The sequence below is a fragment of the Idiotropiscis lumnitzeri genome, chromosome 19, assembly GCF_059441095.1.
Source record: "Idiotropiscis lumnitzeri isolate Australia: NSW breed Sydney's pygmy pipehorse chromosome 19, RoL_Ilum_1.0, whole genome shotgun sequence".
NCBI lineage: Eukaryota > Metazoa > Chordata > Actinopteri > Syngnathiformes > Syngnathidae > Idiotropiscis > Idiotropiscis lumnitzeri.
The window spans coordinates 5,040,616-5,053,961 of NC_142409.1; the positions used below are offsets into that span (position 1 = coordinate 5,040,616).

At 40.9% G+C, this 13,346-nt stretch overlaps 1 protein-coding gene across 3 annotated transcripts in view; it reads right to left on the minus strand.

Moving 5' to 3' along the window:
* Positions 1–204: 204 nt before the first annotated feature.
* The window catches only part of sema5a (sema domain, seven thrombospondin repeats (type 1 and type 1-like), transmembrane domain (TM) and short cytoplasmic domain, (semaphorin) 5A), a 97,379-nt gene continuing 84,237 nt past the window's right edge, over positions 205–13,346 (minus strand). The window contains exons 17-23 of one of the 3 annotated variants that reach the window (XR_015839948.1): positions 11,461–11,670; positions 9,159–9,329; positions 8,833–8,988; positions 7,819–7,863; positions 6,315–6,526; positions 3,982–4,223; positions 205–1,205 (exon numbers count right to left, since the gene is read on the minus strand). Coding sequence is in view for 1 of the 3 variants with exons in the window: in XM_088283388.1 (XP_088139514.1) it covers positions 1,086–1,205; positions 6,315–6,526; positions 7,819–7,863; positions 8,833–8,988; positions 9,159–9,329; positions 11,461–11,670 (914 nt within the window). In the remaining 2 variants the exon portion in view is untranslated. Of the gene's footprint in view, positions 1,206–3,873; positions 4,224–6,314; positions 6,527–7,818; positions 7,864–8,832; positions 8,989–9,158; positions 9,330–11,460; positions 11,671–13,346 lie in introns of all 3 variants that reach the window. The other 2 variants (XR_015839947.1, XM_088283388.1) reach the window with 2 other exon arrangements.

Sequence of the window (13,346 nt, forward strand, 5' to 3'; positions counted from 1 at the left end):
TCTAATATCATAGACAAGTTCATTCAAATCAGATGTTCAATTAAAAAAATGGCAAACCCAGATTTATACTTTTCAAATGTCACTCAAAAAAAAAACATTTTTTTTTTACACCATCAGATTAATGTTCAAGTTGTCATCATTGTGGTTGCAGTTTTTTGTGACTGTAGTTGATGACTTGAAAGTGTAAACACCCAAACAAGTATATAGTGTCTGAAGCAGCTTTTAATTTATACACAGCAACACAAGCAGACGTAAAAAAAAAAAGTTAGTTGCAACTGAACCACGCAATAACCTAACATTTGGTTAGGAAGAAAATTTTTTTCTTCTTGATGACGGAACTTTAGCTTGCAGTTAACTCTCCAGTTGGCTACACTGCATCTGTACAGTAAATACCATGAACATCCTGCTCCCACAAATACAAATACAAAAAAAAAAGGCAAATACGTACTTATCTTTTAACATTTTTTTTTTCCTTACAAAAAAATACAAAAAGTACTGACTGAATTGGTGGAGGCTGATGGGAATACTACCAACTAAGAAATTCTTCTTTTAACACTTGAGACAAATCTAAAAACAAAACAAAAATATTGTACGCAATTGATTCAATCACTTGTGCATGAGTCAATAACAGAAAAAAAAAAAACAATTGACTTCAAACATCTACATCCTTATTCTTGCGAGTCATCTTCAAATGAAACATAAGAAAGAAAAATGGAATGCTGTCATGCAAACTGAGACGTCAGATGTGTCATGCAAAGCCGATTTTGTGTGCCTCATTATAAATGCAGCACTTTTTCACGTCGAGTCACAGGAAAGTTCAAATAGAGTCCCCTTTCGTGTTTGTCGAGTTGGTCGGTGGGAGACCCAGTCGTCCATTTCCCGGAAAGGGAAGTGAGCTTTCCGAGCGTACCGCAAGGCACCTGAGAGTGGGCCGCTCCCTCTGTTGGCACGGCGACGTGTTCATGTTTTTGCTGCCAGAGTCTCAGAGCGGACGGAGCTGCCCGACGCGTGGTTTCACGAATCTCAATACATACAGAACACAAAATACTTCAGTCAGGGAGGAGAGGAATTTGGCATCTTCTTGTTTAATAGTCATCGTAGGTGTTGAGGTCGGTGAAGTATGCGTTGGTGTAGGTCTTTCCGGTGAGCTGTGGGTTGAAGTGCTTTTGTCGTTCCTCCAGAATCAGATTATTTTTGTTGAAGGCCTGCGAGCGGAAAAAAGAACAGAACCAATTAGTATGCTCTCATTTTCCTTTTACGGATAAAATATTCAGCTCAAAAATGGGAAGGTGTACCAGGGGCTGCACTGAAAGGACAAAAATAGTAAAAAAAAAAAAACAACAAAAAAAACCTTTAGCCTGGTTAAAAAAAAAAAAGGGATTTTATGTTTGAATTATTTATTAAAAATATATATTTAACAATTTTATTCCTGTGGAATTACACATTTTCTTACATATATATTACATATACTCCAAACTTAACTTTGTTAACCTAATCCTAATATTGGTCCATGGCAATTTTTTTTACAGTAAAATTATGACGTTTTTACATTTTTTTCCCTTCCATCATAAAATGTGTTCATTTTTTCTCATATCGCACTGCCATTCATATTTTACAACTGCAACTGAAATCAATTTGAACAAAATCATTTTTCATTAATATGCGATTAAATTTACAACTTTTAGACTCTGCCTTTGCTATTGTAATAGTTCAACTCTATTCTTATAAAAACGTATATGCTGTACTAATGTCAACTTCATTCTTGGGAAATGATGACTGCTTTCTTTTTCTTTTCTTTTTTTTCCTTTTTCTTACTCTCGTCATAAAACATTTTTCCTCATAAAACCACATTTTTATTGTCAACTTCAATCTTGTATAATTCTGACTTTTTTTAGTAATGGTAAATTAATAACACATTTGCTTGAAAGTTTAATCTAGTCACATCACAAGTCTGATGATTTTGTCTATTATCAAATTACTGACTTTTTTTCCCGTATAATTATGACTTTTCCGGTCATTATTGTCACCTTTTTCTCAAACTATTGTGTTAATAATTGGCTTTTTTTGAATGACTACAACTTTAATCGCTTAATGTTATCCCATTATGCTCATCATTCATTTTTGTCCTTTTTCTTTTCAGTGTGGCCCTAAAAAAATAAAGTCAAGCAACTGAAAGGCATGAAATGAAACATCCATGAAAAAAAATAAATAAATAAAAAGTAATCAGGGCATTGGGAACAGGCTTGAAACGAACGCAAGGCTGTTTACTGTGCATTGGTCTCTGTCATCTCTAACAACCAGCATCAGCCGTTCCTACGGCTTTCTGTGACTTCCACAGCATAAAAGAAAGTTAACAACGAGGGCAGTCATCGGGGGTGTCCTCTTTGTGACCTTTGTAAACATGGAATCAGCTTTGGAGCTAAGTACAACATCAGCAATTTGATGAGTTGGATGTGTTCATATTGTATGTGGCGGAGAATGTGCTGTGGGGCCGTATAATTGAACACTTGATGATGCTGCATATAACCGCAGATAGACCGACATTGATAGGGAACGAGGGCCCTGTGCCGGGGAAAAAAAAAAACAAAACTCAATTTATTTGGCTTCATTCCCGTTATGTGATTTGTACACAAAGGAATGTAATCAACACATTGTTGGCCACCAGGGAGGCTTCGACTGCATCCCTGCAAAAGAGGCCCCTTGGCGGCGCCTTCACAGCTGTGCTCGAGTGCTAATGAGCATTTTCTCACCTAGAAAGCGTCGACTGAAAGATTGTCTGATGCCGAATAATCGAGCATTCACGGTAATGTTTTGGAAAATGTACCGCGTAAATGATGCGATTGCGATGCTAAGTGTTCTGTTTGAATGCAGACAGAACATTATTGCACTGTCCTGCTGCAAAAAAAAAGAAGTCGGTCTAAGAATGCATTATTTGAGGAAACTGATGGATCAATTAACATAAGACAAGAGTAGTTTGGAATTAAGCAACACAAGAAGGAGAATTTAAATAGCTCAATAGTCGAGCATTACAATGGGCTTTTTGTTTTTGTGGCCAAGACAGAGGATAAAAAAAAAAAGTCTTCACTTCTCTCTCTCCCCAAAAAAAGAAGACCAAATGAGATACTGTCAAAACATTTTTCAATTTCCACCATTTCCTGGCCTCTTATTTTTGCTTTTCAGCAGAAACCTGAAAGTTGGCCACAGTTGAACTTTTTGGTCACATTTCCAAAAGGTATAGCTAACACAAAACTGTTCACCACCAAAAGAGCACCACAAATAGTTCACAAGTGTGGCACAAAAATCTTTAGGATTCTGCTCGAAAACAAACATAAAAAAGGGCAAAAAACCCGCATCTGAAATTTATTTGGTGTTAATTAGATGCTATTTAAATGGCAGCAGGTGTGAGCTGTGAGCTCGACTGTGATTGGTTAATTCTTGAACACAACCATGTCCCAATTATAAGAGGGTGTGCACACTTTAGAAACCACATTCTGAGTAGTTTCATTTTACATTCCATCTTGATTTTCTTTTTAATTCACTAAATTGGAAAGGTTATGGGTCATATCAATGGAAATCCTTTATTTTGTTCTTTTTTATATCTCTATGAAAAGAAAACCTGCCATTTGAATTGGAGCAAGTAGGCTTTATATACCCATAATTCATTTTCAGTAGTTAAAATTTTTCTTAGTCCATTATTTTATGAAGGTTAAAATATGACTTCAAGCTGCACTGGCATTAGTGATGAACAGAGGAGCGTTTCAAAATGCAACGGTCGATCACGTTACAACACAAAATATGACACAACAAGAGAGACAAACAGGAAAAAACAAAACATGCAAATAGAGACAATCGCAAAGAGAAATATAATCTCACAAGCTGTGCAGGGGAGAGGAAGGGAGTGCGAGTCCTTCATGATGCTCGGGGTGAAGGGTGGGGAGGGGTCTGAGCATGGGGAAGATGAACGAGAGGCTGTACTCCAACCTGTGCGTGTGCCACAGGAAGTGGAAGGGACACGGCGGGGGTGGAAGAGGAAGTTTCGGTTTTGGTCAGAGAAATTTGTTGGGAAGGGGCTGAGCGGGGGTGGGGGGTCGAGAGGTGGGATGTCGTAGCGAGGTCAGTGGTTAGTAGAATATCTCCAGGCCCCGCATAGACACCCCCATGTTAGCAGAGACAGGCTGGTGCATGGCGGGCTCGTCCAAGGGCAAGAGAACCGAAACGTCTGGCTGCAAGGAGAGGAAGGAAACAACACCAAACCTTTTGGGTCATTATTATTCACTGGACCAAGTAACCAGTACGCGGTGGCGTCTTTTCACAATTAACATCCAAATGTGAGTTCTTAGCGCAAAATACAGCATTTGGGACTCATCAGTCTTATAAAAAAAACTCCAAAGAAGGCTTATGCTCTCTTTGTATATTTCATAATTGAACCCATTCAGAAAGACAGGCACGATACGCCTGAGGAAAAACAATGTTCATTCTGTAATTTTTTTCCCCTTTATTTTTGTAATATGATGTGGACTGTCTGTATTAATATCCGCATCCGTCTGCAAGTGAACAGAGCAAATTATGCTCCTGACTCTAATTGCATGACAGATGAATGCGCCTGACGCCTTCATGCTTTGATGAAATTACACTTGGAGAGGTTTGCGCTGAGCCAAAGGATCTGTTCTGCCAAACAGAGCCCCCGGGTATTCACTTTTTTAGTTTAGAAAATGCTTCTTATGTAATAATCTCCATTTTTTTCCAGGTCATCGCTGCAGATTTTAAATGCAGCAAGGTAACAGATACAGACTGGGAGAAAGTGATTTAACGACATGGACAAAAGTATTTGAAAACACCTTGCTTCAGATGGTCTATTTGTGTTAATTGAATGTTATGAATGGGAATGTTTTTATTTTATTTTTTTTAAACCGGCCTCAACTGCAAGCACCTTGGAACGGAGATCATAAACTGCAAAGCGGCTTTCAACTTATAAGAAATACTTCCTCTAAAAATGAAGAAACCTGAATATTGTAGGATTGACAATGGCTACGTTTACATAGACAACATTTCTTTCATCTGATCAGAGTTTGGATTCAAATTATGATCAGCAGATTGACCAAATATATCGTAAAGTCATACGAGAAGAATAAGACGGTCAACAAAACATAACTCCGTCCATTACTACTTTCAACGTTCGCGTTATTCCGCGTATTTTTCCCGTTTGTGTTGTTACGTCGAGTTAACACTCCCCAATAAGAGCAGTTCAGTCTTGCGCCTGCCATTTCTTTCGCTAGCTCTGCTTCTACAAACTTTCGGCAAAAACAATATCGCGTATATTGACGTCACAGACGGCGTGTTACAAAATTTCAGAAAAACTCTTTTCCATGCGCGCCAATCGGATTATTAATCGACATAAACCACCTCTCTCGTTCCGAATAAAATCTAGATTCGATATTCCCAATATTCCCAATAGGGTGTGCGCGGAAGTGTTTTTATTCCCGTAAATGGGGCAATGTAAACGTATCCCAAAATGTGTGTTTGCCATGTGTCCACCAAGTAGTACGGCCCGAACAATATGGTACATTTTTTTGCTTTCAAAATTTGTCCTGTAGTACTTTTTCCACTCGCTTTATCTCAGATATACTCGGCTGCATTTCAGAAATAGCAACGAGGGAAACTGAGAAAATGAAAGACGTCCAACTTCTTAATGAGACAAATATTATCCAAGGCAAGACTGAGAACAGCACGGGAATGAACTGCTTTCAAAGAGGAGACTGAAGTTTTCATTCTTACTTTCATACTTTTACCAGGTGTGTTAAAATGACGCGGCCACGGCGAATATGCTCGACTCATGAGTCAATTACGGCCACTTCAGTGCATGATCTAGACTTCCTCCGTTGTTTCATACGACTATAACAAGCTGATATGAATTGCACTGCTTCATGGAAATTTAATACAAGCCTGAGAAGTTGAGGCAAAATCCTCCCATAATAATGCGCTCCATGTGTTGAAGAATGTTGTCAAACTACCCGGTGACATTACTCAGAAGTTGTCATAAGGGGAGATCTCCAAGACATAATGTTGGTTGTTCCCCGACGGCCCCAAGGCGCATGAATATATTATGAGAAAGCAGAAGTTTGACGCCGACATGGAACAAAGTGACACAGTGAGACGCCAGAGGAGCACATGAAAAGAAACGCACGCAACACTTGTCAATCTGTTACAAGGCTAGCGGGTGTCAGCACTCGGCAGGTGGTCGTGTGACAGTCAGAGTCATGCAGCAGGAAGTGAACGTCATCACAGTAAATGCGAAGAAAATATCCAGCACGCACCTTAATGGCCTCCACTGTGTCGTATTTGTCCAGTTTGTTGATGTGGTTGGTGATGCTGGTGTTGAGCGGCGCGGCGGAGATGGGGTGGATGACGGTGGCGTCGTGTGACTGCTGCTGGTAGTGCTGGCAGTACGAATACACCAGCAGGGTGACCAGACATCCCAGAATGGAGCTGCTGAGCCCCACGGCAATCATGTGGAAGAGGTTGAAGTCTGAATGGGGGGTGAAGAAGAGGGAAGGACGGAGTTGGAAGCTGAAGCTGCAAATCACACGGCTGTGATGGCCTTAATAGGGCCTGAGAGCTCCTTCTTGGAATCTTTGCATCCATTTTCGATAAGGCTTATCGTGGTTGACGTCGGTCGAGAAGCAAAGGTATATCTTGGACTGGATGACAACCAATCACAGGGCACTCACATTCATGCAGATAGAACAATCATGACTGTTCGGTAAAATTAATGTTTTCGGATGCGAAAGCATGGGGAGAATAGCCCAAGTCCACGTTGGAAGGCATGGATGTGCTAACCCCTCAACCCTTTGACGGATTCATTGACTTTTAAGGGGAAATTTGGGGAATTTTTTTTTTTTTTGAACGTCACACCAGTTTCAATGATTGACATGAAATTCAGTGCATGTCTAATTAGGACAGGATGCATTGGAATTTTCTTTTATTTTGGGGGGGCAGAGGGCCCGGTTATCTCTAGTACATATATATATATATATATATATATATATATATATATATATATTTTTTTTTTTTTAAATGGGACAATTTCCCACGTCAAGCTGGTTGTAAAACGGTTCTACAGTGCTTATTGTATTCAGGATTTCAGTGAACCTGGTACTTATCTTGCGGATTTACGGCATTCCTGATTCCTGGTTGCCAGTCAGGTGCACGGCAGATGCCGTCGGGTCTTCGAGTGCAATTCGATCCCACACCAAACGCATTAAAGTCAGCTTTGTGAACCACTTCACTACAAACGACCTGCCTTGCTTCCATTTATGAAGTTTCCCATTTTTTTTAACATATAAATAAACATGTCAAAGGTGACGGCAACAATTTAGGAATTTGGCTGTGAACAACCAGTTTTGACTACCAGCTGCTAGTTGTGCATCAACACACGCTTCTTCTGAACTCTGAGCACTTTCATCAGCATTCCTGCAGCTGTTGCAGAAGTAAACATGGTTAAAAGAGATTTTATTGATCCCCTCAAACTGTAACTGTGTAGCTACGATACATTTTACTCAAGATTTCTGCACCTGAATTTTAAGTGCTACTGCAGTACATTACAGGAGGACGTGTGTGTGTGTGTGCGTGTTGCAAAGCATGTAATTTAGACTACTGCAGCGAGATATTATCAGATCAGCATTTTCCTGCAATTCTTCTTTTACAGTGGGATTTATATTCATTTAAGCAGAAATGCAAATGAATCCTGCACATGTAGGCCTCTCTCTCTCTCTCTCTCTGTCTTTCTCACACGTTCAACAACACTCACACATTTATTACCTCCACAGTGTCTCTCCTCCTGACTGGAGCGTGCAATGGAGACTTCTGATAAAACGAGAGGAAAAAAAAAAATAGCAAAAGGTATCAGAATGAGACCTGCAACTGGCACAAACACACCCCTGCTCGCGTGACAAATTACACCTCCGTTGGCGAATGCTGAGATGAAAGCTGCTTTCAATATGATAAAGATTACCCAAGAAACTCTGCGAGCTATAATCATGGCCGCGGCGGCACCTGGAGTGTTTTATGAAAAGTAGACGTACTCATTAGAGAAAATGAAGTACAAAACATTTCTAATGCACCCTAATTGACGTGCCTTCCCATTATAGGCGATTGATGATCGACGAAAATCCGTAATTCCGTAAGACTTTTAAATATTATAGCCTTGCTAATTAATACAGAAGGCAAATTGTTTACTCGTGTGATTAATGGAAGTTCTCATTAGCGTGGGGCTCATGAATAGTGTACAGTAGTCCATTTTTTAGACTTAAGCATTAAAATGGTTGGGAGTAGTTGTTCATGAGTTATATATTATATAATATATTCCAAGATGGCGGCGCGCATGGACGCAGCGGCTAACAGCTCCCCCTCACAGTGCTCCTTCTCTAATCTCGTTGCACACTTGAGTACAATGACAATAAAGGGATTTCTATTCTATTCTATTCTATATATTTAATCTTGCTTTAATGATCCGGCTGTGAAAGAAATCAATGCACGTACGCATTTCATGTTACTTTCTGCCAGTAGCAAAATGGCTGTCGAAGCAGATATCAATATTATTAGCCAAGGAAAAACAGCGTCTGTATGTTTGGCTTTGACAAAGGTGCCATTTCTTTTATTTTTTTCCGAAGAAAATTGCATGCCTCGACTGATCTCAGAGCAAAAATCTCACCTTTTTACATCATACAATGCCCAGAGTGAGATAAATAATGTACGCTATCATTCCATTATTTAGATGACTGCCGCGGATCCTCGATGCGTTTGTTTATGTACGCGTGCCTGTGTGAATAGTACCTGGTATAAGGTTGGCCTCAGGAGAGCACGGCCTGCTCTCGCTGCTGTTTCCTGAGCACTGATTTCCAGTAGGAAACAGGACATCACAATGACGGACACGCAACTGGGCCCCTCTGGAGTCGCACTGGGACCACTGTGACCAGCTGGACCAGCTCTCTGCAACAAAAAAAAAAATGACAGTAAATCTCCCAGCTGTGTAGTGTTTGTGTGGGTCCTTGGTTATGTATTAGTCATGCATGACTGACCTGCACCGAGCGCAGAGAGTGACTGAAAAGAATAAGCAATGGAATCCTGTGATGGATATGTGTGTGTTTATGTGTGTGTACCCGGACAGGCTTGAGTGTTGCACAGCGCCTCCTCAGTGTGCAGGCCAAGGCAGATGTCCCCTCCGTAAGCAGGCGGCGGGTTACTGCAAGTTCGAGTCCTCATGTAATGTCCACCTCCGCATGTCACAGAGCACTTGGACCACGAAGACCAGCACGACCAGCTTCCATCCACTAAAGGGAATTATATATATATATATATATATATATATATATATATATATATATACACTAAAGTAGCAGACAAAAAGTCTCTCTCCCCCTAATAAATACCTAACAGCTGATGAATATCTTAAACTCTCTGTTGTTAAATAAACAAATACCCCAGTCAGTCACTTAATAAGGATATATGGTAGCAGTACTTCCAATTTACAACTCTTGTCCTCACAATGGATTAGGATTCAGGGCAGGAAGTAAATTTTTGTTTCAACAAACCAACGATAAGATCGAAGGTGCTGTCAAACTGCATTGTTCAGGAACACAGACTCAGGTTTTGATTCAGCCGCTCTGATCTACTTTAGAAGAAACAGAAAGTGTGGAAAATTTGTGTATGCATTCTCCAGCTGTTCCAGGCAACTCCAGACACCCCCCGAAAACATCCAATTCTCCTTTTTTTAATTGAGATAAATGAACTAGCGGCATCCATGTTGCTCTTCGTTTGTATTCCACCTTGAGGAGCAAATTCTGGTTGCAACATTACGCATTCTTTTATTAAACCATTTCTTATGTTATTTTACTATTAAAATCGACTTTCAAAACGCAAATGTATACCTGCATACTTTGTTGGTGCAATGTTGCGAGCAATAAGGAATACTGAAATTCCTAACAGAACAAAAACTGCAATATTATAAGGAAAACCTGAAGAATTACAAGTAAGTTAATATCGTTTGCCAATCATATAGATAAATCCTAACTTTATTTTGGCAGAGAGTAATTCCCTTTTCAGGAGCATCTGAGAATTCATTTTAAAGACCCGTCGGTGCTCGGCATCTCTGTGCAGGTAATTGAAGTTGCCGTTGCGTTTTGTCATCTCGGTGTAATTTCTCTATCTCAAAGTGACGCGCAAGTCGATTCCTGGCCCTCCATGACGGATCGTCTCATCTTGGGCAAAGTTGTGAGAAAAACACAAGATTCATTTGTTTCGAAAGCAGACGGATGGTCGGCGAGACACCTGTTTTCCGCCTTCAAAGTGTTGGATTAAAGACAATAGGATTAGACGTCGGAAGATCACAGCTGGCCTCACGCCGCATCTGCTGGGACGCCGAAAACCGCCGCTCACTTTCAGACCACCGCTATTAGAAGAAGCATTAGTATTCCGTGCCGCTCAAACCTGAGAGCCCCGCGCTGCAGCTTTGAGGTGATTAGTCGACATCTTGACAAAATGTGCTGTATGCATTCGCGCGAGGCGTAAAAGTTTGCGGGCCTGCACGTGCAGGCATCCACGGACTGAATTAACAGGCTGTAAAAACGGCGCTGATTGCTGCTCACACCTGTGTCTCCTTTGCTTACTTCTAGCATGGCAGCATTTCGCTAGACAGATTGAGGGTGCTGCAGATTACACGCGCAGCCAGGCTATTAGCAAGATATCTAAACCCTTCTCTCAGGGGATGGTTTCAGATTAATAATCCGTAAAACCTGCGCATTTGATGTCAAACATACTGCATTTCCATTTAGAAAGAGCTTTTCCTTCATCAAGCAAAGGATTCCGTTCATTAGAATGCATCCTTTTGCCGTGTGTTGAAAACGCATCGTCTCTGGGCTTTTCACTACGAACAAGGGCTGCCATAGCCAGCGGCATCATTTATCTGCGATGTAATTACATCGCGGAGTGCCTCAGGGATGGCCTCTTTTGATTCTTTGGAATAAATTTGAGTTTTCATCACAGCTTCTTTGCGCATCTGATTTCTTTTGTGATTCCTGAAGATTTGCAAGTCATTTGGCACGGTGATTCTTTTTACCCGAGAGGAAAAAGATAGTTTAGGTTGGATGTGGGGAAGCGTGTATTCATCTGTGTAGGACAGCAAATGAGGGGAAGTGATTGGCTGAGACTCAAAATTTACAGTCATATGCAAAACTACACAATTCTTCTTCTAATGACTTGATTTCACGCCGAAAAACAATTACGATATAATCGAGAAGTAAAAAATGATTTTTAGTACACACCCACTTCTGTTTCTAACCACAGTGGATTCAGCAATTACACTAATTTTGTGTTTTTGAATAGGCAGAACACCCAAAAAATTGCAAGATGTCCAGGAGGATACATCTCAATATTCTCCGGTAAATCTCAGTGTGCATCCCTTACCAGGACAAGGCGTGGTGTTGCACTCTTGATACTCCTGTGCAGCCCCCATGCAGGTCTGACCGCCATACTTGGGTTCTGGGTTGCTGCAAGCGCGTTTCCTGCTGCGGATGCCGCGGCTGCAGTCTCTGCTGCACTGTGTCCAGGAGGACCACGAGGACCAGCCGCCATTCACCGTACGTCCAGAGATCTTCCCCAGATGAAGAACCTCGCCTGGAAAATGAAGAAGACTCGATTTAAATCAAATGCTCGCACATTTCAAACTTTGTAAATGGCGATGTAGGAATGATGGATTAGAAACAGCTGCAGAATTGGAGTGTATCACATTCTCCTCCACGGAGCTAATTTATATTTTCTGAAGATGGATTCAGTAAGTTAAGTGCGGCGTCTCGTGTTCATCAAACAACATCAGTTTTCATCATTGGCGCTCTCATGCGGAATGAATCACGGAATCCGAAAGTGAAATTTTTTATTAAACTGTAATTACCACGTGGATTAATCAACGCCGCGGAAATGTTGCTGCCAGTGAGAGGCTTTGAGCACTAGGGGGAAGAATCATCTGGTCGCTCTGAATGAGAAGCCATCTGTTTGAGTGAATGATAATCACCTGCAATGAAATTACAGCGACTGGCCAGGCCATTGTCGGATGAGTCATTCCTTCAACATTTGGCCACATTCTACTTTTCCAGACGATAATGGAGCTGCGGCTTAAAAAGTCCGGGTGCTTACTTTTTTGTCAGTCTTCTCCATCATCATCATCTCTCATCTTCTTGGAGGACTTTTATTTTTGTACCTTCTATTCCTTTTTTCTTGATTTTTGCCATTTACGTTTGCCTCCCACGCTCATTACCATAACCGGAACGTCTGCTTTTCCAGCCCTTGTGTTGCCTTGTAATCTTCGGCAACCGGAGTGTTTACCATGCGCGAGTCCTCAACCTCTTCATACATACGGCCGACCTTGGCAGCTTACAGCCTCATCGCCTCACAAGCTGGCGTGTGCACCGACGGGGCCCGTCGAGGCGTGTGCTCTATATCGATTCTAAGCGGGCAGTGGCACGGGCCGACCCGTCTGCAGCTGTGACCTGATACTCTTCATCCAGACTTCTTTAAGGCCCACATATTGAACGGCTGCTTGTGACGATTATGTTGGCGAGCTTCATCATGTTTCATCTCCTTAATGTAGGCCATTTACATTCCTTATTACATTCCTTACTACATGTTATAAACATTAATATAATATAAACAAAATCAAATGAGCTTCAAATAATTACTAGTACAACATTTCAAATCCTTAGCAGACAAAAGAGCTCAAAACATGTAAAAGCAAATTAAATAAACATAGCTTACTGAAATTATGAGCAGTACAAGAACAAGAATTTGGAAAGACTTTGAAAGACCTTAATCATAGCTAGGGGGAAAACATCATTTTGAGCCTGGATTGAAAAGAATTTACACTCGGCGAATCTCAAGTGTTCACCAAGGTTTCAGACTTGGGCTTTGGTTTTTGAACACAGCAACAACAACAGTCCTATTTTCTTTATTGTGAGATACAATTACCCCAGTCCATGGCCATGATGGCCTACATTGGCATTCTCAAGAATTTGACTCTTTGGGCAGCATTCAGTATACAGACTGAACAAAAGGGGTCCAAGGATTGACCCTTGAGGAACCCCACATGACATGGCCGTTCAGTTTCAAAACTTACAATGATCACAAAATAACTCTTTTCTTCCAAGTAAGAAATTTGATGGGTTTAACTCAGCGCAAGCTCCCCCCTTCAGCAGTATCAAGTCTTTTCATTTGCATTTATAGTAATAATAGTAATATAGAAGAAGTAATATAGAATAGTCCTATCAACCAAAACAAAACATTATTTACCTTTAAACCAA